General features: G+C 39.4%; 1 protein-coding gene across 1 annotated transcript in view; it reads right to left on the bottom strand.

The window, feature by feature from the left end:
* Window positions 1–23789, bottom strand: part of ITGA8 (integrin subunit alpha 8) — a 167754-nt gene that overhangs the window by 111067 nt on the left and 32898 nt on the right. Inside the window, exons 7-11 of the mRNA XM_003786791.2 lie at window positions 13537–13662; window positions 12298–12342; window positions 7848–7891; window positions 6074–6130; window positions 3996–4048 (exon numbers count right to left, since the gene is read on the bottom strand). Of these exons, the coding sequence (XP_003786839.1) occupies window positions 3996–4048; window positions 6074–6130; window positions 7848–7891; window positions 12298–12342; window positions 13537–13662 (325 nt within the window). The remainder of the gene's footprint in view (window positions 1–3995; window positions 4049–6073; window positions 6131–7847; window positions 7892–12297; window positions 12343–13536; window positions 13663–23789) is intronic.

The following is a 23789-nucleotide window of genomic DNA, read 5'->3' as shown; positions in this document are numbered from 1 at the left end:
ATAATAAATGCCATTCAGCAAGATACCACATGTCAATATGAACACAGCTGTGAGACACTGATACACCAAGGTAATAAAACCTTACTGAGTTGTTTGTACAGTGCTGCCAGTTTATGTCCATAGTGGCAAGTTTGCAAACTTAATTGTCAGACCTCACATATTGTGATTATCGTAATCTCAGACTTCACTTGAGTTGTATGCCTTTGTCTGGGAACAATCTCAATTGCTTCTAGAGCATGCTTATTTACAATACGACCTTGAATTTACATAGCATCTGAGTAATTAAAAATAGAAAATTAGGCTCGGCGCCTATAGCTCAACCGGCTAAGGCGCCAGCCACGTACACCTAAGGTGGTGGGTTCGAATCCCCAGCCCGGACCCGCCAAACAACAGTGACGGCTGCAACCAGCCTGAGCCCTCCAAATAACAATGATGGCTGCAACCAAAAAATAGCCAGGCATTGTGGCGGGCGCCTGTGGTCCCAGCTACTTGGGAGGCGGAGGCAGGAGACTCGCTTGAGCCCAGGAGTTGGAGGTTGCTGTGAGCTGTAATGCCACGGCACTCTACCCAGGGGGACAGCTTGAGGCTCTGTCTAAAAAAAAAAAATAGAAAATTATATACAGATTGAGAATTAGCAGGCATTTTGCCTTTGTGAATATTGACGTTAAGTTAATGGACATATTCTTCAATGCAGTCTAAAGAATTCAGAAAATACCACCTCAGGAAAAAGAAATAGTGTATATCGCAAGTTTTAAGAACATCAAGAAAGAAAAAATTATCAGGTGAAAATTCCTGTGTTTGTTACTACCATGTTGTTTTGGTCAGCAAGAAACCAATGAGATCTTTTTCTCACAAGTTTTTTCTTTGTTAACATTGCAAAAAAAAAAAAAAGTACTATAAACATTGTCACAAGACTTTATGCGTGTTTCTAGCAAGGAGAGAGTGGCCCCAGGATGTATTGTGAAACCTTTGAAAAGTCATAGGGTTTTAAGTAGGAGTGGCCTAATGGACACACACATGCACAGAGAATATGGGTGGCAAGGGGCAAAGGCCCTTGTGCTTGTTGTGTGACTATCTGTGGAGAGAAATGTGCCTATGCTTATCTAAGAGGCCACAGTGGGTTTTTTTATTTTCACTAAATAGACTACTTAATCAGGAGGGCATGCCATGCTTTAGCTTCAAGTTCTTCTTAGGCTATTTTCTTTCTAAATTACTAAAAGGCTTAGATATAGTCTGCCTAAATTGGAGATCCTGAATGGCAGTCGGAATGGTCACTTTCTTTTCACAATGCAGACAGCTGAAGATCAAGGCAATTGGATTTTAAATTAATTGCCTTCAGAATAAGACTGGCATTCAATTGTGACTTCAAAATATACCCCAAGTGCAACTAACTACTGCTCTTTCCCACAACGGCTATTGCTAGTCCAAGCCTCTGTCCTGTCTGACCTGGCACATGACAATAGGCTCCCAGAAGGCCTCACTCTCTCTAGACCAGGTAGACAGAGCACCTGATAAGGAAGTTTGAGCAGGCCCCGCCTTCCCTGAACCTGTGCGCCTCACAGATGCCGGTCCCCTGTCTGGGAAACAGACTCAATGGAGCCCCTGGTGGAGCCTCTGTGGAAGTGCAAGCTACAGTCAGCGTAAATGCAGTGGCCTGCACCCCTGGGGGATCTGGCTTCCCAATATTAACTCTTTACGTGTCTTGGCTGATCCTGGAATATGCCAGAAGCTCCCACCTCAGGGAGTTGGCACCCTTTGTTTGTTTCCAGGAACCCTCCGCTCCCAGGAGTCATCCTGGCTGTTCCTTCCCTTCTTAGGTCATTCCTCAGCTATCATCTCATCCCCAAGGCCTTTTGGCCTATCCAATTTAAACTTGCATCTCTCCAAATATCCCCTATCCTCCTTCTCTTATTTTTGAAATTTTAATTATCATACTTTATTATTGTTTTTAGAGCAGTATTAGATTCCAAGCAAATCTGAGCAGAAAGTACAGAGTTCCCATGTTACTCCCTGCCACCCCTCCCCCACCATCACATCCCCCACTGGAGTGGTACATTGTCCTAATAAACCTCCACTTATGCACCATTATTTGTCAGAATCCACAGTTTAGTATATCCAGTTCACACTTGGTGTTGTCCGTTCTGTGGGTTTTAACAAATGTATAATGACGCACATCCACATGACAGCCTCTTATGGAGTAGGGTTGCTGCCCTAAAAATGCTCTGTACAACACCTCTTCATCTCTCTCTCTCACTGTTGTTTAATTGTTCCCATTGTTTTGCTTTTTCCAGAATGTTCCTTCTATAATTGGATTCATATAGTACCTAGACTTTTCAGATTGGCTTCTTTCCCTTCGTAATATGCATTTAAGGTTCCTCCCTATCTTTTCATGACTTGATGGCTCATTTATTTAAATGTCAGATTAATACAAGGGCACATGAGATTAGCTTACACTGTTTGCGTTTGTTAGGTAAAGTCCAAATTGTAGTTGAGCCCTTCACTCTGGAGGTGCACCATGCACCCTTACATTGTGCCCGTTAGGTGGGAACTTTCCAGTCTCCCAGCCCCATTCCCTCTCCCCTTCTTTGAATTGAATTGTGTTTTTCTCTCATGTGGGTGGGTGGTTATTCATCTATTGGTTTCATGTTAGCATTGTATGCTTAATTTTCCATTCTTGTGATACTTTACTTAGGAGGATAGTCTCCAAATCTTTCCAGATAAATACAGAAGAAGTGAAGTCTCCATCTTTCTTTATGGATGAATAGTATTCTAAGTGCTCATTTCTTTTTAGCAACTAGTAATATTCCATTGTCTGGGTGCACCAGGGTTTATTTATCCATTCACCCACTGAAGGACATCTTGATTGCCTTTGGCCCTTCTTTTGTTTGTTTGTTTTTTTCCCTCCATTGTGCTAATCACCATCTAACATACTCTTTACTTAATTTACTTAATTTTTGTTTATTGCTCCCACTTTCCCAACTCTAGTATAATCTTCACAAAGTTACGGATTTATCTGCTATATATTTCAGGACCTAGAACAGAGCTTGCTAGTGCCAAGGAGAAGCACAAGAAATGTATGTTCAATGAACAGGTAATACAAATAAATTTTCCAAAAGGCACATATGTCACAATAAAATATATAATGTACATTTATGGAATATATATGTATATGGAAGTCACAGAAAGTATCTACCAAAGATGTATCTAAGTGGTTAACCGAGATCCTGGAACATAGTAAGGATTCTTCAGATATTTGCTTTCTGTGAAAATGTTGCTTTCTGCGAGCAGAAACCTATTTTCATTCACCTCTGTATTCTGGACACCAAGAACAAAGCCTGGGACAGAGGAGGTACTAATATTTGTTGGATGAATAATCAGTACATTTCAACTTAATGGTTTTCTTATTTAATGATTTAGTAATTTACCTGTCAGGTGGTTTAGTGAATCAAAGGGGTATTTAATTAAATTTTTTTCTGAAGTAATGACTTAAACACAACCATAATCCACCATGCTGTTTGGTCCAAGCTCAACTGGAACTTACTACAATACTCTGAAAAATAACATATTTATTTCAGCTTCACCATGGGTATTACTAGTATGTTGGTTAAGGCAATGTCAGGGTAAAAGAATCCATTTATATGGAATGTTTAATGAATGCAGCACATGGTAAGGGGGAAATTCTAGGAGGAAAAAAAGAAAACAGAGGAATGTTCTCCATGGCTATGAGTGGCCAACTATTAACTTTATAAAATTAAAAATAAAAATAAAATAGTCTTCTACAAGTGGCAGATGTAGAAAGTCTCAGGAAAGGCATAAACTAGGATGACAGAGAATTCTTTAATAGAAGAAGCCTTTTGTCCTGAACCAAAAAAAGTTAAAACAAGAGAGCCTCTATCTTGAGAAAGTATGTAAGGATACATTTCATGAATGAAAAATATAACATCTTTGTGGATGAAAATACTATACAGTGGGGGAGGGAGGTCTTTTAAACTTACCCATCATTGTTAACATCTGATACTATGACAGTGTACCCAAAATAAGATGCCATCTGCAAAAGGAAACCAAGACATATTTCATGTTTAGCAGTCATTTTTATAGTTACCTCTCCATTATTCCTGAAAGATTTATATCATGGTGGTACATTTATTTTGCATTTAAATTCCTAGACTCTTGGATGTAGAAAGAGTCTTTGAGTCTTTTAGTCTAACCCCTGGCACAATGAATAATCTTCCCCATAATAACTTGGACATCTGCGTGGATATCCTCTGGAGATATTCAACAATCAGCCCATTCAATTTACAAACACAAATATTAGAACACTCTTTGCTAAATTGGGCCCTGCCATAACTTCTAGTTCTTACTCCCACCTGGTTCTGCAATCTTAAATCTTACAGAAAAAAATTTAATCCCACTTGTATAGGAGGGCTCAGATGAAAACATTTTCACCTGGTTCCCCATCCAGCCCCTCTTTCTTGGTGATACCACACACATACGGTATGAAAGAACAGACGATACCGAGAATGCATTGATGGGAGAAGATCAGGTAGGATTTACATGTTCTTAGTTGGGCTCCTTATATTACTGAAGCATAAAAGCCATTTTAATATGGAGGGAACCCACATCTCAGCATCCATTTATCACTATACGCTGCTCATAATCAACAAAAGCTCCTAAATCTTTTCCAGGAATAGAAGTAGTGGCTCACAGTCTCCCCACATTTCATCTCTGAAATTTCTGCTTCTTATTTTGTGTTTTTAGGATTTATAATCTTTTCAGATCTGGCAGTTTTGTTTCCATGCTGTGCCATCTGATATCAGCCTCCCCTTACTTACTAATTTAATCAAAATGCAGTCCACCAGACTTTGGATTACTCTTCTGTCTGGACCTCCTGACCACTGCGTGGGCCAAAGTAGGCACCAGGTGCCAAATACTCTTTGCAGAGATGATGAATGCAAGAGTTCACAAGTGGCCTGCAATAACTCAGTTACTATCCCTCCTCTTTTCTCTATTCCAAAGACATGGAATTCATTGATTTTAAATTTATCCTGTATTTAAACATGGAGACTACTAATGTTCATATTACTGGAATAAGTAATCAGTGGTGTGTGATCACTGTGAGCTCACATATTCACATGTGTGTCAAACTGTAGATTTAATGCCACCTGGGAATTTGGTGGGTTTTTTTTTTTTTTTTAATCTAAAGGAAGGGAGGCAGGAAATGGGGTGAAAGGGAATTAACATTTTTCAGGGCGTTGAATGTGAGGGAATCTTCGAAATCTTCAAGCCTTGGTTTATTTCATTCTCAAGGCAGCATGGGAGGTAGACATTTTAGTCTTGTTCTGCGAATGGGGCTTAAAGAGGTCAAATGGTTTTCCTATGGTCTCACATAGTTCATGACTGTTAAAGTGGGAACTGGACATCTGCTCTGTCAACTGTCCATGCCCAGGCTCTGTCTGTAGCAGGTCCCTTCTTATTTCTTAGACTAAAACCTTCATGGATTTCTAGACTATTGAAAGGTTCACGCCCACACAAAAGTGCTCCCCACTGCACTTAGAACAAAACCCCTGGTCCGGCTAGGATTGAGTGACTAGCCCTTGCCACCACCATCCTAAACAACTATGTCCCTCATGACATGGCGACCTTCACTCTGTTACTCAGACACACGCAGATGGTTCCTGTTCCCTTGACCTGGAACATTCTGGAAAAACAGCACAAGTTGGTTTCTCCTGTCATTCCCATCTCTGCTGAGATGAGGCCTGGCCGACCACCCCATCTAAGAGCTTCCTTGCCACCATCCTCCTACATTATTGCTGTTTTACCTTCTTTATTTCCTGTCACTAATTTTAATGACCTGTTCTTCCCTCCCTCACCTCTGCCACCTCACAGCTGCCTGAGAACTTGGCTTTTTCTGTCTGATAGCCTACTGCACCCCCCATCTAGTACCTAGGACAGTGTCCAGCACATAGTAGGTACTTACTAAATATTTATTGAATTAATTAATAAATGATACAAATATTATGGTGTACTATTATTACAGAGCAATATTAATTGTTTGCTATTAAAATGTCCATACCTGTTCACCAGTGAAATTCTGAATAAAGGTCATATCTGTAGAGTTAATGATTGAAACCTGAAATCATAGAAATGAGATAGGTCGCATCATTTGACAGAGAAATGGAGATACTTTTTAAAGATTACAACTTAAATCGTATCAAAATTTTGGTTAGAGACATAAAACAAAAACAAAACCCCAAAAGAATGACATAAAAAAAAAAAAAAGCTTATGGAACCATTTGTTTATAGTTAAGTCTGGGATACATTTAGACACAATTCATGCTTATTAATTTCAGGTGGGGAAATAAAAGCTGAAATCAAGAATGTGGACAACAATTAACTTGATGGTTAATTTAGTTTATTTAATCAGGATTTTTGTCCAAATCCATTTCTGTTCTCATGCTCTCATGAGAAATTGATAACTATGGCTCTTCACAAGAAAAAGGATATTTTAAAATGCTATCCACATAGTAAAACATTCCTTTTAAGTCTACTCGGTCAACCATTGTGTTTCCTAGATCCTTTTAAAAATGATAAACCTGTATAAGTTTTTCTTTTCATAAAGTCTAGTTATTTTCCTAAGTTCATGGGTAACTAGTGGTAAAAGATTTTACTAGTATCCTCCTCAAATTCATGTATACCCAGAACCTCAGAATATGACCTTCTATGGAAATAGGATCTTGGCAGATGAAATGAGGTAAGGATCTCAAGATGAAATCATGAAGGGTTGTCTCTCAATCCAATGAACCAAAGGACAGTGTCTTACAGAAAAAAGAGGGGGGCATCTGGATACAGAGGAAGAAGGGGGAAGTCCACATGAGGATGGAGCAGAGACTAGAGGAAGAAGGCGGAAGGCCACATGAGGATGGAGGCAGAGGCTAGAGTGTTGCTGCCACAGGCCAAGCAACACCAGGAGCCATCAGAAGCCGGGAGGGCCCAGTAGGATCCTCCCCCACAAACGTGGACGGAGCGTGAGCCTGCCCACAACTTGATGCCAGACTTCTGGCCTCCAGAATGGTGAGTGAATAAATTTTCATTGTTTTAAGCCCCCCAGTTTATGGGTATTTGTTATGGTAGCCTTATAAAACTAATACACTAGTGAAATAACAGTGGATTTTATTTCTACCACATGAAACCTATTACAGCGTTAATCATAACAACGGCATCGTCCATAATTATTTCTAAATTATGCCTGTGAGTGGGGCCAGCTTCATGCATCCAGGGCTTAGATGTTGCCTAGGCCCTACTGGTTATGTAGCTGGTCCTGTAGACAGATCAGAACAAATCTAGCCTCATGTGCTTTCCTTCCTTTATAGTAAGCAAAGAGTATGAATCAGTAGAAGGACGTCCTTAGTGAAGGAAATGGAAAGAGACTTAAAAGTTGCAAGAAAGAAAACATCTCTCAGCATAGATAGATGGCCCCCGACTTTCAATGGTTCCATTTCATGAAGATGTGAAAGCATTTGTGTTCAGTGGGAACTGGACTTTGAATTTTGATCTTTTCCCAGGCTAGTGATATGCAGTATGATACTTGTACTTGAGACATTCAACACTTCATTATAAAATAGGCTTTGTATTAGATTATTTTGCCTAACTATAGGCTGATGTAAGTGTTCCGAGCATGATCGAGGTAGGCGAGGCTAAGCTGTGATGTTCAGAAAATTAGGTATATTCAATGCAGATTGACTTAACAATATTTTGAACTTACGATGGGTTTATCAGGACACAACCGCACCAGAAATTGTGAAGCACGTATACAAGAAAATAACCTACAATGCATTCTCAGTACTCACATATCCAAAATTCTGTGCTCCTCTTGGAACGCCGGCAACCAATTCTGGGGATACAAATAGTCATTTAGAAGGGAAATTACATGTATGTTATAAAGCCACATTACAAATAAGTGGTAAAGGCAGCGCTTTTTAGATGAGGGACCATCACAGAGAAGGTTGGAGGCTTAAAGTCAGGGCTTTGCCTTTCCTGTGCCATTAGCTTTTGCTTCTTGTACAGATAATAGAAAACAGAAGAACAAAAGCTGGACTTTGCGATTTACCAGTCTTCATCAGCAGCCTCCACGCATTCCTGCCTCCAGAACATGAGCCTGGCTTCTCAGGTCTGCGTGTAATTTGGAAGATAAGGTAGACTTCTTACGTCGATTTCACTACGGTAACAACTTTTGTACTAGCATAAAAATTACAGCTTTAGTCACACTCACACATTAAGGCAAGGTTGACTCCTAAGGAAAAGCCACACAGCAGTGGATTTAAAATAAGGGGAGGAACTTTCAGAAAGAGAACACAGGCAGGGGGGAGTGACAGCTCTTTCAAAGCAGAACAATACAGGTGGTACCTGGAGAGGGACATGGGGTAATTTTTTTTTTTTTAACATAAGAGAAGTAAGAGAGTTTCGTGTGAATACTGGTAGTTTCGTGTGAATAATCCTGTAGAGAGGGGAGAGTGATGATGTGAGGGAGAGAAGCAAGAATGGCTGGAGTCTCAGGTCCCAGTCACAGACACATGGGATTAAGATAAAGGAGAAGGTGAGACTTAGGCAGGGGCACAGATGATGGTTCATTGGTGGGAGTGGGAGGGCAAGAGGGTGAAGCACGTTCTTGAAGAATAAAGCAGGACTCAGAAAACTAAGCCATCTGGATATTGCCAGGGAAGCTGACAGAACTGGTAAGCACACTGCCCGGTTTCCTATAATCTTTATTTGGCATGAATGAAGTTCTCCTGGCACAAAAAACAAACCACATTCAGATATAATGGAGTTGACTGATTTCAGGGTCAAGGCTGTTGGCTAGGACAAGTTCTAGGGGGATTAGGACACTTGAGAAATGTAGCAACTACTACTTCTTACATCCCACAAACATTTAGAATTTTGTTTTTAAAAAAATCAGCCATCGCACCCAGTAATGTTGGGGTCTGCCACCTCCTATGACCACAAAGCTGAGTAGTTATTAAATGTGATGTGGAATAAAAATGCTCACAATTGTTTATAAATAATCAGGATAATGTAATTGCTTGTGATCTAAGGCAAGTTAGAACTGTCACTCAACAACAAAAATGTTCAACTGGAAGGGGAAATACGAGGCTTTTCTTAGATTCATTCCAATAATTGCTGGTGAAACCTTCACAAGTTTCTTAATATTCAATACAGTCAGGAAAACATCTAGATCCTTGGCCTGGAAACACACGAGTTGAGCATTAAACTAGCTAGCGAGAAATAGCATGGAGGCTGGCATTTATTCACTAAATGATGAGCCGTGCTTTATGATATTTCCTTAATTTAATAAAAATGGAGGCCTTTAAATATGCAGGGAAACTAAAGGGTCAGTCACTGTCAAGGGCATAGTTGGTAAATAGTGGAAGTCGAGCACTGATAGCAAAGTCAATATTCTTTCCACTACATCCAATCACTTTAATGTGTTTGGGTAAAGCCAAGTTACTTTTTGGGTTTTAGCTCACCACATCTGATTTTAAAATGGGAAAGGAGGCCAGGCACCATGGCTCACCCCTGTAATCCTAGCACCCTGGGAGGCTGAGGCAGGAGGATCACTTAAGGCCAGGAGTTTTAGGCCAGTCTGAGAAAGAGCAAGACCCTATCTCAACAAAAAGTAGAAAAATTAGCCAGGCATTGTGATAGGTGCCTGTAGCTACTTGGGAGGCTGAGGCAGGAGGATCGCTTGATCCCAGGAATTGGAGGTTGCAGGGAGCAATGATCACGCCATAGTGTCTTTCAAAGACACTGTCTCAAAAATAAAATAAAATAAAATAAAATAGGAAAGGAAGGTCTTGAACTTTTTTGGATTGCAGACACATTTGAAAATTGGCAGAAAGTTAATGAACCTCTCACCAGAAAAGTTCACATGCATACAAACCTTGCACCTTTAGAGGTTCAAATCCAGTGAAGTCCATCCTTCTATCACCCAGCAGTGTAAGGATCCCCTACTAAAATCTCCTCATCTAGGGGGCATCAACTTGTTCTCTCTTTTGTAGAATACTCACCCCTCGTTGCTGAATTATATATTGTATAATCCTCCCAGGGTGCGAGGACTACAGGGTGTGAGCCACTGGCCCTGGCCTCCTTTCCCATTTTAAAACCAAATGCGGTGAGCTAAAACCCAAGAAAGCAATCTGGTCTTACCCAAACACAGTAACGTGATTTGATTTGGTGGGAAGAATGTTGACTTTTGCCTGGGGTTCTCAGTGGTCCAAAACTGATTGTGGTGTTCTTTGATGGTATCTTTATTTGGGATATCCTCAAAACACTTAAAATGTGAATCCACTTTCTAGACGTTTCTGAGATCTGATCACTACTATTTTCTACCATCTTCCCTACCATGTGCTGTTAGGCATTATTATTACCGTGTTTCCCCCCAAATAAGACACTATCTTATATTTATTTTTTCTCAATAAGACACACTAGGGCTTATTTTCAGGGGATGTCTTCCTCTCTGTGCTGAAATGCATGGCGTGGCTATGCAGATATGCTGCATAGTCATGCCCACCACTAGGTCTTATTATCGGGGTAGGGCTTATATTTAACAAACACATAGAAATCCTGCTAGGGCTTATTTTTTGGGTAGGTCTTATTTTCAGGGAAACATGGTAATTTCCTTGGGCCAGAACCGAATGCTGTCCTGGAGAGCTTTCCTACGAGAGTCTCAACACCATGTTAAAAAAAAAAATTAGTTGGCATATTTTATAGTTTTCTTTGCTAAATCATTGAGGTGGTGATTTTAATATTTGACTTTTTTAAGGTGCTAGTTATTCAGTAGTATTTCTAATGGCTCCTTGTCCACCAGTTCTTTCTTATTATAACAATAGTATTCATTATATATCAGGCATTATCCTGTCTTACGAATATATAGAATTACCTCATTTAATACTTACAAGAATCCTAGAAAGAAGACAAGACTATCATGATCATCATTTCTACTTTAGGAATAAAGAAACGGAGCCACTAAGATATTAGGTAATTTGTTCAGGCTCACGGAGCTAGTAACAGTATATAGTGGTTCTTTGGCTGCACCAAACAGTGACTTTTCAGCTGCACCTTTCATGATGTCTTTCTCATACTTTGAATGTGTTCCAGAATCCTCTCCATGATCTGTAAGACTCAGCATGATTTGGGCCCTGACCTCTTCTCTCAGTCTCCCTTTAATATCAGTATCCAAGTCTTGCCAGTCAGACTGAGGCCCTTGAACACAACACTCTTTTACGTGACTTAGGATATAGGAATTGGTCCCTGTGTCTGGCTCCTTCCCCATCCTTCCAGAGTCCACTTAAATGTTCCTTTATCACCAAAAGTTCTCTTACTCTACGTTGGTAATTTTATCCTAGCACTCATGCAATTTAATCAGGTATTTAGTGGTCATTATTTAATGTCCATCAGCCTGGTAGATTGCAGGCTCTGAGATTAAGGACCCTTTGTTCACATCAGCAGGCTCAACATTCAACACAGAGCATGTAGCAGGCATTTAATACAGAGCAGGTAGCAGGGGCACAGAAATGTTTGACAAATGTATAGTAAATGCCTTAAAAGAGAGAAAAATAAGATGAAATAAAAGCTTATGGAAAGAAGTTAATGGAGGATTTCTGGAGAAGATGATATCTGAAATTGGCTTTTAAAAATTAGCATTTGACCACTGGACGACAATGGGGTGGGTGGGTACGGGATCAAAGGATTGAAAACAAATATGACAACAAAGCAAAGGGCAGAAGACAGAACACGAAGGGTGTATGAGAGAACAGGGAGTAGTGGGTTTGCTTATTTGGGGTGTGGGCGTATCCAAAGTGGAAAAAAGAAATAATGTTGGGGGTTAAGATTAGAGTCAGGTGGGGAGTAGGGTTTTGGACAAGTCCAGTAGGAAATCCTAGAAATTAAAGTAAAAAGAAGGCTCTTAATTTCTCAGATTTGATCTGTTAGTTAACGGCATAGCTCTTGTCTAAGGCATTTCTTCATGTCCTTCTTTTTCATTCATAACATGGAACTACTGCCCTATTTCTTCTTACTTAACTATATTTTATAAAGGTGTTTGTTCTCTCATGATTCCTTGGGGCTTAAAATACTACACCGAAAGGTATTTTTTCCCCCCACAAAATATTATCATATACATTCTGGGATTCTATTCATATGTATTTAGAGCAAAGAAAATCACATTAACAAAAGGACTTTTCATGTCATTTTACTTTTCCCTTCATATGGTATAAATGACTTAAATTCAGTGACATCGCTCACCTTGCTGAGAGTCTCCAGTAAATTCCCCTGTAGCAACTGAGTATCCTGTTTAAAAAAATAATAAATAAGCGAAAGGACTACCTTGTTACTACCTTATATAGAAATCTCTATAAGCATTATAAAATAAAAGTTAATAAAGGGAAAAATTGATCACACCAATATGAAATGATCACACTTTTATACTAAATCTTGGGGATAGAGTCTCTGTCATCCTGGGTAGAGTGCCATGGCTTCAGAGCTCACAGCAACCTCAAACTGTTGGGCTCAAGTGATCCTTCTGCCTCAGACTCCTGAGCAGTGGGACTACAGGCACCCCACCGTGCCCAGTTAATTTTTCTATTTTTAGTAGAAATGGAGTTTTGCTCTTGCTCAGGCTGGTCTTGAACTCCTGAGCTCAAGTGATCCACCCACCTCGGCCTCTCAGAGTGCTGGGATTATAAGCATGAGCCATCATGCCTGGCCCTGAACATGTAATAAATCTGTCACTACTGATAATAAGAAGGAATTTGGCCAAAAAAAAAAAATCAGATTTTGAGATCAATTTTAAAAGCATTGATACTTAATAATCCACCACTAAGTGTAAGTAGAAGCCATTGCATTTTAAGAGCTCCTGATTGGTTATGATCAGACATGCTACTTTGAAAGATGCCCTTTGCACTCAGAGTTTTAGTTCTGATCACAAACAGGGACTGCTTCCTAAGTCCTTTCATAGTGGCTTTCCACAAATTTCACTCAGCTCCAAAGCAAGGTGCCAACTAGAGTGACAAACATAACTACATTTCTTTTTGTTTGTTTTCAAATTCATCAAGCAATCAAAAATCCCACTAGGACACCAAGGTAGGGAATAGTAGTGGTGAAGTACCATTGTGTGGTTTGTATACAATAAATGTTGAGGATATTCTTAGCAATAGGAAAATCTCCTGTGTGGCTCTAGACAGTGGAGAAGGCTGCTATCATGTTGCCCCTGTAACATGCTGTGTCTACTAGTGGTGAAATATTATACATGCAACCAACTGCAACAGAGCCTGCAAAACAGCTGATCAAGTTATATACATTTACATCATGGCAAAACAATAGTCCTATTTAAAAAGAAAAGGAGAATCAAACTTAAAAGAACAAGAAAAGAGAATCTGCATAAGATGCCAAATAACATCAGATAGGCTGGGAATAAAACTTGAATCTATATTTAACCTGCTTAACTGTTGAGAAACTACAAATACGTTGAACAATGGCTCTTACCCAGGTAACTGTCATCATAGGAAGCTGGGGCCACTTCTGTCTGCTTTTCTCCAGCCAGCTTCCTTAGAATATCCTTGAATGAGTAATTTGCAATGATGTCTGCAATACTGGCCGTGATCACCTGACCTGTGTTTAAACAAATTAACGTGTTAATGGAATGAATGCAAGAGACAGGTCCCCCATGAGATGATGTGGAATGCTTGGACAATACACACTCCCCCTGAAAGCTGTCACAGAACTGCTTTCAATTTTGATGATGAATTTTCCCATAGGCAGGTAGAATTGCAAGGTGGAGTTGAATACACTTTGACAAAAGAGCAGAGATGAATTACAGTATTTCTTCAGTCTTCCTGCCATTCTCAGGCTATATACTCCCTCCACCACCAAATGATGAAAGTATCTGAGAGTGAAGACACTTGTAGGCAAAATTTATGCACTTAAACTTTTATTCTAGAATATTTTAGCTAGAAGGAAACTTAGATCATCTAGTCAAATCTAGCTTCTTAGAGCTAGGGAAACTGAGATGTAAAAAACTTGAGTGCCTGCTCTAAGGTCACATGGTTTGCTAGTAGGAAATCTGGCATCACAGCCAAGTTCTCCTTTGGCATGCTAATAAAACTTTATTTTGCTCTTGCAAACTATATTTAACATGAATCTGTGGTCCCCAACTCCCCAGGCTGAAGACCAGTACCAGACTGCTCCCTGTTACAAGCTGGACTGCAGAGCAGGAGGTGAGTGGTGGGCAGCAAGAGAAGCTTCATCTGTATTTACAGCCGCTCCACTTCACTCTCATCACCACCTGAGCTCTGCCTCCAGTCACATCAGCAGTGGCATTAGATTCTCATAAGAGCTGGAACCCTATGCATGTGAGAGACCTAGGTTGTGTGCTCCTCATGAGAATCTCAGGCCTGATGATCAGAGAGGGAGCTGAGAGGGTGATACTAGCTTTGGGGAGTTACTGCAAATACAAATTAATCACTAGCAGAGAGGTTTGACTGCACAGAGAACATAATAGATCAATTGCTTTCAGACTCATATCATTCCACCCCACACACACTGTGGAAAAAGTGTCTTCCATGAAACTGGTCCCTGTTGCTAGAAGTCTTGGGGAACTACTGATCTCAGTCATTTACTTCATTAATAGAATGTGAAAATATCACCTAAGTTGAAGGAATTATATAATCTGATTTTTATGTTAAAATACAGAGGGAACATAAAATTAGACAGTAGAAAGCAGCCAGGGCCAGGGAGATCCAGAATTTCAGGCCAAGAGAAACCCATGGCCACCAACATTAAGATGGTAAATTTGGCCAATCTTCTCTCAAATAAAGTCACTCTCAGAAATCTTGGAATATGATTGTGCTGGAGGGGACAATTATCAAAAAGACAGCCCAAAATTTCCATTAAAATTTCTATGCATTTCCATATTTGTTATGGACATCTAAGGCAAAATAATGATTTCATACTCTTTGGGAGAAAAATGAAGAAATGCTTTCAAAAGACTACCATTTAACATGAATTTCAAAGCCAAATTATTCTTTGGGAATTCCCACATAATTCCCACAGTCTTTGTGTTTAGAGTCCAAAGAGGAATAAAACTGTCAGGCCAGGTAATAAATATTTTTAAGTGTTTAGAACTGAAATAAGTGCTCTGATATTAAGACAATGGTATTTACTTATGAATTTCTGAACAATGTCTGTAGAATTTGCCAATATTCTCTAATTATGAGCTAAATTCCCCTCCCATATACACCCTGCCTTTGCATTTTTCCTTTTATTGTGTCTATAAACATTATAACATTAGTCCTGAATACAATTTTAAATTATATATCACGGACAAACATTTCTCTATGCCAATTTCAGCAAATCATTTGTATCAGACTTTTTTTCAACTTAAGGAAAAGAATAAATGATTTGAAATTAACCAAGTAAGTTGCAAGCAAACCTTGAACAAAACATGAACAGAATTCTTATTCCATATATGTCCGTTGTATGACATATATACGTTTTCAGTTTGCAAAGTAATTTTTAAAGACCCAAATGTTAATTATTTGATGTTCTTAAGTGTTATGCAAAGTAAGCTCCCATGAAATATAATCACAAATCCATCATTCAGGGATATTTCCCACTGGCTTTTAAACATGGTCAGGTCTCTTTCACTTAAAAAAAAAAAAATCCTTGTTCAACTATTCACCTGTTTCACATTCTACTTTATAGTTACTTTAAATTTAGCAGCACAAATGACAAAATATCTATCTTCTCTTTTCAGGCATCTCAGCCACACCTGTGGTTTCACTTGTCAACAACATGCAAAGGATGCAAATTTATCTCACCCTGAACATCTTCTCTGAGCTTAAGCCCTAAATACTTATGTGAAAATGTTTGGGTATCTCAAACATTTCCATATGCAGCAAAAACAAAAAGCAAATGCATTATCTCCCTCTCCAAGCACCTCAAGCCTGTTTCCTTCCAGTGTTCTCTATCTCAGTGAGTGGTACCCACCTTGCACTTACAACCTTGCAAACCATCACGAGATTAGTAGGACGTAAGCACTCTGATTTGTACAAATAATCAACACATTGGATCCCATAATGGCATAAATGTATTTATGATCTATGTACAAATGACTTAATAAAAAACAAGAGATAAAGAAATATACTTGACACCCCCCCTGTACCCCCACCCCCCAAATAGCCAATCCATCATTCAGGCTGTTGATTTTGCCTCCAAAGTACCTCTCAAATTTCTTCTTTTTCTCAATCTGTAGCATCATTGTAAGAAACAAACATCTTTTTTTCTAAATACATAATCATTTACTACTTGTTTGTTACAGAATACACAAGACAAAATACAAATAGTAAACAATTTTTTCCTTATTATGTTTTTACCAAAGTCTAACAACAAAATAAAAGAAATAGATGACTAATATATATAAATAAAAGTAAAAAATAATTTCTAAAAAACAAACAAAAAAACCAGATCACACCAAGTCTTATAGACAGTGGAAACAGAAATACTTCAAAATCATTCTACTTAGTCTGGATACCCCTGATAGTAAAATTAGAAAACATATATTATTATAAAGAGGAAATTACAAATATATTTCACTGATGAATAAGGATACAATATGATAACATATTGACATGTTGAATTAAAAATTGATGCTTAAGTAATATACGTTGATCAAAATTAAATCCAGTTTGTGTGAGAATTAGTCTTTTTTTTGCCCACACCCCCTCGCTCCTTCTCTGTCTGATCTTCCCATCCCCCATGCCCCACCATGTCATTAATTGTCTTTATATCAAAGTTGAATACATAGGATTCTTGCTTCTCCATTCCTGTGATGCTTCACTAAGAATAATGTGTTCTACCTCCATCCAGGTTATTACAAATGCTGTAAAATCTTCATTTTTTTTTTGATGGCTAAATAACACACCATAGTGTACATATACCACAGCTTCCCAATCCATTGCTGGGTTGAAAGACATTTAGGCTGCTTCCACGTTTCAGCGATTGTAAATTGGGCTATGATAAACAGCCTAGTACAAGTGTCTTTATAGTAAAAGTTTTTTTTTTTCTTCTGGATAGATGCCCACTAGTGGGATTGCAGAACCAAATGGGAGGTCTAGGTTGAGTTCTTTAAGGTTTCTCCATACTTCCTTCCAAAAAGGTTGTGTTCATTTGCAGTCCCACCAGCAGTGCAAGAGCGTTCCGTTCTCTCCACATCTATGCCAGCATCTGCAATTTTGAGATTTTTGTGATATAGGCCATTCTCGCTGGGGTTAGATGATATCTCAGGGTGGTTTTAATTTGCATTTCTCTAATAATTAGAGATGAAGAGCATTTTTTAATATAGTTAGTAGCCATTTACCTATTGGCTTTAGAGAAGATTCTGTTCACCTCTCTTCCCCATTGATGTATGGGATTGTTGGTTTTTTTCTTGTGGATTAATTGAAGTTCTGTAGAGATCCTGGTTATTAGACTTTTGTCAGATTCAAAATATGCAAATTTTGAGTAGGTTGTCTATTTGCTCTGGTTCTTGTCTCCTTTGCTGTACAGAAACTTTTCAGTTTCATAAGATCCCATTTGTTTAGTATTGCTGGTGTTGCTTTTGCCATGGCAGTCTTCCTCCTAAAGTCTTTCCCCAGGCCAATATCTTCCAGTGTTTTTCCAATTCTTTCTTTGAAGATTTTTATCATTTCATGCCTTAGATTTAAGTCCTTTATCCATCTTGAATCAATTTTTGTGAGTGAAGAAAGGTGCAGGTCTAGTTTCAGTCTTTTACATGTAGATATCCAATTCTCCCAGCACTATTTATTAAATAGGGAGTCTTTCCCCCAGTGAATGCTCTTCTTTGGTTTATCGAAGATTAAGGGGTTGTAAGTTGTTGGTTTCATTTGCAGGTTTTCTATTCGATTCCAAATATCTATGTCTCTATTTTTTGTGCCAGTACCATATTGTCTTGGTCACTATGGCTTTGTAGTATAGCCTAAAATCTGGTAAAGTAATACTCCCGGCTTTGTTTTTCTTACTAAGGACTGCCTTAGCTATACAGGGTTTTTTCTGATTCCATACGAAACGCAGAATCATTTTTTCCAAATCTTGAAAGTAAGATGTTGGTATTTTAATAGGGATGGAGTTGAATCGGTAAATTATTCTGGGAAGTATAGACATTTTAACAATGTTGATTCTTCCAAGCCATGAACATGGTATGTTCCTCCATTTATTGATGTCCTCTGCTATTTCCTTTCTTAGGGTTTCATAATTTTCTTTATAGAGGTCCTCCACCTCTTTTGTAAGGCATATTCCTAGGTATTTCATTTTCTTTGAAATGTGAAGGGAGTTGTATCCTTAATTAACCTCTCCTGTTGGCTATTGTTGGCATATACAAAGGCGAGTGACTTGTGGACATTGATTTTATATCCTGCAACATTACTGTATTTTTTGATGACTTCCAAGAGTCTTGTGCTTGAATCTTTGGGGTTCTCCAGGTATAAGATCATATCGTCAGCAAAAAGGGAGAGTGTAACCTCATCTGCTCCCATTTGGATACCCTTTATTTTCTTGTCTTGTCTAATTGTTTTGGCTAAAACTTCCAGCACAATATTGAATAGTAATGGTGACAGAGGACAACCTTGTCTGGTTCCAGTTCTACGAGGAAAAGCTTTCAGTTTTACTTCATTCAGTAAAATACTAGCTGTGGATTTGTCATAGATAGCTTCGATCAATTTAAGAAATGTACCACCTATGCCTATTCTCCTCAATGTTCTAATTAAAAAAGAATGCTGAATTTTATCAAATGCTTTTTCAGCATCTATTGAAATGATCATGTAGTCTTTGGTTTTACTTCTGTTGATATGGTGAATAATGTTTATAGAATTCCATATATTAAACCAGCCTTGCATCCCGGGGATGAAACCTACTTGATCCTGATGTATAACATTTTTGATAATAAGCTGTAATCTATTGGCTAAAATTTTATTGAGAATTTTTGCATCTGTATTCATAAGTGAATTGGTCTGAAATTCTCCTTTTTAGTTGAGTCTTTACTTGGTTTTGGAATCAAGGTGATGTTTGCTTCATAGAATGTGTTGAGGAAGACTCCTGCCTCTTCAATCTTTTGGAATAATTTCTGCAGTATAGGAGTAAGCTCTTCCTTGAAGGTTTGATAGAATTCAGGTGTGAAGCCATCTGGATCAGGGAATTTTTTTGTTGGTAGATTTTTTATTGTTTCTTTAATCTCAGTGCTTGAAATTGGTCTGTTCAGGAGATCTATTTCATCCGGGCTAAGTTTAGGGAGAGGGTGTGATTCCAAATATTGATCCATTTCCTTCACATTGTCAAATTTCTGGGCGTAAAGTTTCTGGTAGTATTCAGAGATAATCTTTGTATCTCTGTGGCATCAGTTGTTATTTCCCCTTTATCATTTCTCATTGAGGTTACTAGAGATTTTACTTTTTGATTTCTAGTTAGTCCAGCCAGAGTTTTATCTATTTTATTAATTTTTTCAAAAAACCAACTCCTTGTTTCATTAATTTTCTGAATGACTCTTGTTTTCAATTTCATTAATCTCTGATTTAATTTTGGATATTTCTTTTCTTCTGCTAGGTTTAGGCTTAGATTGTTCTTCTTTTTCCAATTCCGTCAGATGGTCTGTGAGTTTGTTGATAGGCTCTCTTTCTGCTTTTTTAATGTAGGTTTCTAAAGTGATACATTTTCCTCTCAGGATGGCTTTTGCTATATCCCATAGATTCTGGTAGCTTGTGTCTTCATTGGTGTTATGTTCAAGGAAGTTAATAATTTCCTTTTTAATTTCTTCCTGCACCCAGCTATCATTCAGCATAAGGTTGTTTAACTTCCATGCCTTTGTGTGAGGTTGAGCATAATTGCTGGAGTTGAGTTCCGCTTTTAGTGCCTTATGATCTGAAAAGATGCAAGGTAGAATTTCAAATCTTTTGATTCTATTGAGGTTTGCTTTGTGTCCAAGGATATGATCAATTTTAGAGAATGTTCCATGGGATGATGAGAAGAGTGTATATTCTTTATCTTTGGGATGGAGTGTTCTATATATGTCTATCAAGCACAGTTGTTCTAAGGTCTCATTTAAATCTCTAATATCTTTGTTTAATTTCTGTTTAGAAGATCTGTCCATCTCTGAGAGAGGAGAGTTAAGGTCCCCTGTTATTATGGTGTTATATAATATACCGTGTTGCTCAGACTAAGTAAGGTCTGTTTCAAGAATCTGGGAGCATTTAAATTAGGTGCATAAATATTTAGAATTGAAATGTCTTCTTGTTGTATTTTTCCCTTGACCAATATGAAGTGCCCATCATTGTCCTTTGTAACTTTAGTCGCTTTAAGCCCACGTGTGTCTGAAAATAAGATTGCAACCCCTTTTTCTTCTGACTCCCATTCGCCTGAAAAATTGATTTCCAACCCTTAACTCTAAGTTTTAATCTGTCTTTCAATGTGAGGTGTGTTTCCTGCAGACAGCAAATAGTTGGCTTGTATTTTTTTATCCAATCAGTCAATCTATGCCTCTTTAGTGGGGAGTTCAAGCCATTGACATTTATTGAAATAATCGACAAGTTTAGCAAGATGGGATTCATCAGCAAGATGGCGGCCGAGTAGCAGCTTCTGTGTAACCGGGCGCAGTGAGAAGGGGAAGAGAAGATTCCAGGAGTCTCTGGCTGGTGGCTTTTGCCCAGAGGCTGTCCTCTGGTGACCCAAGAAGTCAGTGAGAGACTTTAGGACCCCACGAGGAGGTCAGAAGCGGTGGAAAACAGGCAAGTAGTGGGTGCCCGTTTGTTCGGTCCGAGGCTGCCTGCAGCCGTACCTATAGCAACAGCGAGACTGCAAGTGGGAAGAACCTTGCCTGGGGGCTGTTTTGGTTTGTCTGGACTTGGGCACTCCATTGAACTGCCTTGGGAGACCTGGGGCCGGTGTGCGGATGACTTTGGGCGCTGTCTGGGCCCCCAGACTGAGCCACTGAGCTGGTAAGGAGCTAATGCCACAGTTTCTTTGGGGAGCTGCCCCTGCGTGGTGCAGTGCGGAGGGCCGGGAGTTCTCGGGCGAGTGGTCTAGTGACTGAGCTGCCCAAAGGCAGGGGCTGTGATGCTGGAGGGGTGCGGAGCTCCAGGTGTTTGGCAGATTAACACCCTTGGCCCTCAGGGGCATTGAGGGAAACTGGATTTGGTGCTTTGGATAAGCAGGCAGCCACATCAGGAGAGATCCCAGGGATAAATGCTTTCCTTGGAAAGCTTCTGCTTGGCCTAGGCCCATGGCTTGGAGGGTCTTTTAAGTGGGCCAACAAGATATTTGGGCTCCTAAGCCTGCGGGGTCTGTGAAATCAGTTGAGGGCGCTGGTCTCCATCTTGTACAGCTGTATCAAATTTGGGATTAATTTCTCACGCCTCAGAAGATCACCTGTTGCCCAGACAATATTTACCAAGATATATATGCTGTTTGTTTTGGTTTTTGGTTTTGGGGTTTTTGCTTTTTTGGGGTTTTTTTGAACTTTAACTTTTCTTTTTTTTGGATACTTTTTCTAGTCTTTATACAACCTTCCATTTTTGTCTTCTTTAACAATTAGAATTTTATTTTTGTCAGTGTTTCTGCCCCTATTATTTGTTTGTTTGTTTGTTTTTTAACCTCTCAACTTTGTCCTACTAAGGGTTTTTGCTTTTTTGTTATGGTTTGATTTATAGCATTTTGGTCTCTCTTCTCTACCTGGTGGAGGTGGGGTACTGTGTCTGAGAAACAAACATCTTTACCTGAAACTTACAGCTAGTGTACCTTATAAATTTAAATTACTTTGTATCCTATAACACTAGTTTGCTGCTATTTCCCTTTGGTCAACTTCCAATCTATTTTCTGTATTGCAGCTCAAGTGGTCTTTTAAAACACAAATTTGATTATAGCATCCGATGCTTAAAATGCTCCAATAGTTTCTTACTATTCTCAGGACAAATGATGTCTTCTTACTCTAGCTAAAGCCATCTAGTTAAACTCTTACATCCACCAGTGGTCTTTCTACCCCACTCAAGCCCTTCTTCTCTGACTTTCTTAACTCCCATCACCCCGCTCCATTCTTAACCACCCTGCACTCCTTCCATAAACATTTGAACATAATCCCTCTCCTCTTTCCCTAGGTAACTCCTACTGAGGGCCAGTTCAAGGTTGCTCACTTACAAATTAGTTGATCTTTGGGCCTATGCAGCCACTTTATGAAAAATAGAAGTCATCCCTTCTGGGCAGATGCCATCCTGCACCAGATCCTTAAGCAGAACACAGGTTGTATTCTAGCTCCCTGTCAGCCAGTGGTCAGAGGACAAAGCATGGCCGTGTGCAAGTACCCTGGAGAAGCCTCCTGAGCTCTCATGGCCCCATCACAGCACACCTTTCCCTCACAGTGTGTATCACAGTTGGAATTTCTCGGGTACTCATGCAACTATTCAATGAAGGCCAGTATTACTCCCCAGATAGTAACCTCCCTGGCCGGAAGAGGACGTCTGTTATTTTATTTTATTTGAGACAAGAGTCTTACTATGTTGCCCTTGGTAGCATGCTGTGGCATCTCAGCTCACAGCAACCTCAAACTCTTGGGCTTAAGTGATTCTCTTGTCTCAGCCTCCCAAGTAGCTAAGACTATAGGCGCCCACCACAACACCCCAGCTACTTTTTTTGTTGTAGCTGTCATTGTTTGGTAGGCCTGGGCTGGGTTCAAACCCGCCAGTTCCGGTGTACATGGCTGGCACCCTAGCCGCTGAGCTAAGCTAAAGACACCGAGCCAGGATGTCTGTTTTGAATCATTATTGTATCCTCAGCATCTAGCACACAGCCTGGCAGAGCCTCAGTACATTGTTGGTGGATAAGTGAATTGTTAATTCGCAAGAGTATTTTAAAACTATCATAAATATAAGAATGATGCTTCTGTTCTACTTACATGGAGAAGTTGGAAAATTTGATTCTTTAGAAGTAGAGAATAGAACAGTGGGGTGGGGAGGAGGCTGGGAGAGGGAGCAGAGTCCACACTGATCAGTGGATACAAAAGGACAGCCAGATAGGAGGAGTAAGTTCTAGGGCTCCATGGCAGTCTAGGACGACTGTCGTTAACAGTTTATTACATGTTTTCAAATAGCTAGAAGAGCGGTTTTTGAACCTTCCAGTGCAAAGGATAAATGTTTGAGGTGGTGGGTGTGTTAATTACCCTGTTTTGATCATTACATCGTGTATACTTGTCTCAAAATATCATGTGTCCTATAAATATGTACAATTATTGTGTCAATTAAATATGGTAATAAGGGGCAGCACCTGTGGCTCAAGGAAGAGGGCGCTAGCTCCATAAGCTGGAGGTAGTGGGTTCCAATCCAGCCCCAGCCAAAAGAAAAAAAACATAGTAATAAGTCAAAATATATTGGAGGGGATTAGGCTGAAAGGGATCCAGAGCCTTGCATTCTTAGGTTATAAAAGCAAAATCCAACTCAAATTTATTCTTATAGATTGCAAGAATGGTTGGTCTTTAGAGTTAAATCATCCAAAAATTAGAGGGGAGGTGAGAGGGAGATTGGTGTGCTTTCACCTAAGAGGCACAATGTAAAGGTATATGGCACTCCTCCCCGGTGACAGGCACATCTACAAGCAGACTTGACCTCACAAACACAAACCATGTCACCTAATCATTTCTACCCTCATATTAATCTGAAATTTAAAAGTAATAAGAGAAGAAAAAGTCATGATGCTGGCTCGGCGCC

This window comes from Otolemur garnettii, unplaced genomic scaffold (genome assembly GCF_000181295.1).
Source record: "Otolemur garnettii isolate 467f Iridium unplaced genomic scaffold, OtoGar3 scaffold00019, whole genome shotgun sequence".
Taxonomy (NCBI): Eukaryota; Metazoa; Chordata; class Mammalia; order Primates; family Galagidae; genus Otolemur; species Otolemur garnettii.
This window is presented reverse-complemented; position numbering and strand designations above follow the sequence as displayed.